The following is a 597-nucleotide window of genomic DNA, read 5'->3' as shown; positions in this document are numbered from 1 at the left end:
GGCTATTTTCGGTCGAAGTTTTTGAATTTGTGTCCGAATTAGTCAAAAGCGGTGACACTGGTGTTCTGGTACTAAAGAGGGAACTCAAAGTGGCCAGGCCGCAGCGTGTCACGGCTTTTCGACCAACGAATGACGCCGCGGGTGTTTCCACCAATCATGGAATCGTAGGGGTAAGAGCGGAATTCATACTGGCCTATCAGTTTGACGCTGGTTGGCTTGTCGGTCAGCTTGCTTTGTTCATACAGACGTGTCGTGTTTTGGTCGTCTACACCCCACCACAAGTGGGATGGTCTATTCACCCCCTTCAACAAATCAGGACGATTGGTACGGTAGTGGCGAACTGTAACAGGGACCAAATGTGTTGGTTTGACAGCCATAATCGACAATATGTCGATGCTGCACAAAAGCAGGAAACCTGATGACGGATGCTTTCAGAAGTGGTAAGTGGAAATTATCCTATCAGCTAATATGCACCATGAGTTCCTTTGGCATCTTCCAATACGTGCAAAGCAATATGCTCCATGTGTATGGTTAAACCGACCCCAGGCCTCGTATCTAGCTGAGTTCAGGCGTATGCCATCAACGATTAGGAGGCGT

General features: G+C 48.2%; 1 protein-coding gene across 1 annotated transcript; it reads right to left on the bottom strand.

The window, feature by feature from the left end:
* Positions 1-71: 71 nt before the first annotated feature.
* Positions 72-377, bottom strand: T265_12349 (hypothetical protein; the record flags this gene model as incomplete). Its single annotated transcript, XM_009179805.1, has 1 exon — positions 72-377. One exon carries the CDS (start codon positions 375-377, stop codon positions 72-74), a length of 306 nt encoding a protein of 101 aa, XP_009178069.1.
* Between the last annotated feature and the right edge of the window lie 220 nt (positions 378-597).

Source organism: Opisthorchis viverrini (assembly GCF_000715545.1).
Source record: "Opisthorchis viverrini unplaced genomic scaffold opera_v5_8413, whole genome shotgun sequence".
NCBI lineage: Eukaryota > Metazoa > Platyhelminthes > Trematoda > Opisthorchiida > Opisthorchiidae > Opisthorchis > Opisthorchis viverrini.
The sequence above is the reverse complement of the archived record's forward strand: the minus strand, read 5'-3'. Positions and strand labels throughout refer to the sequence as shown.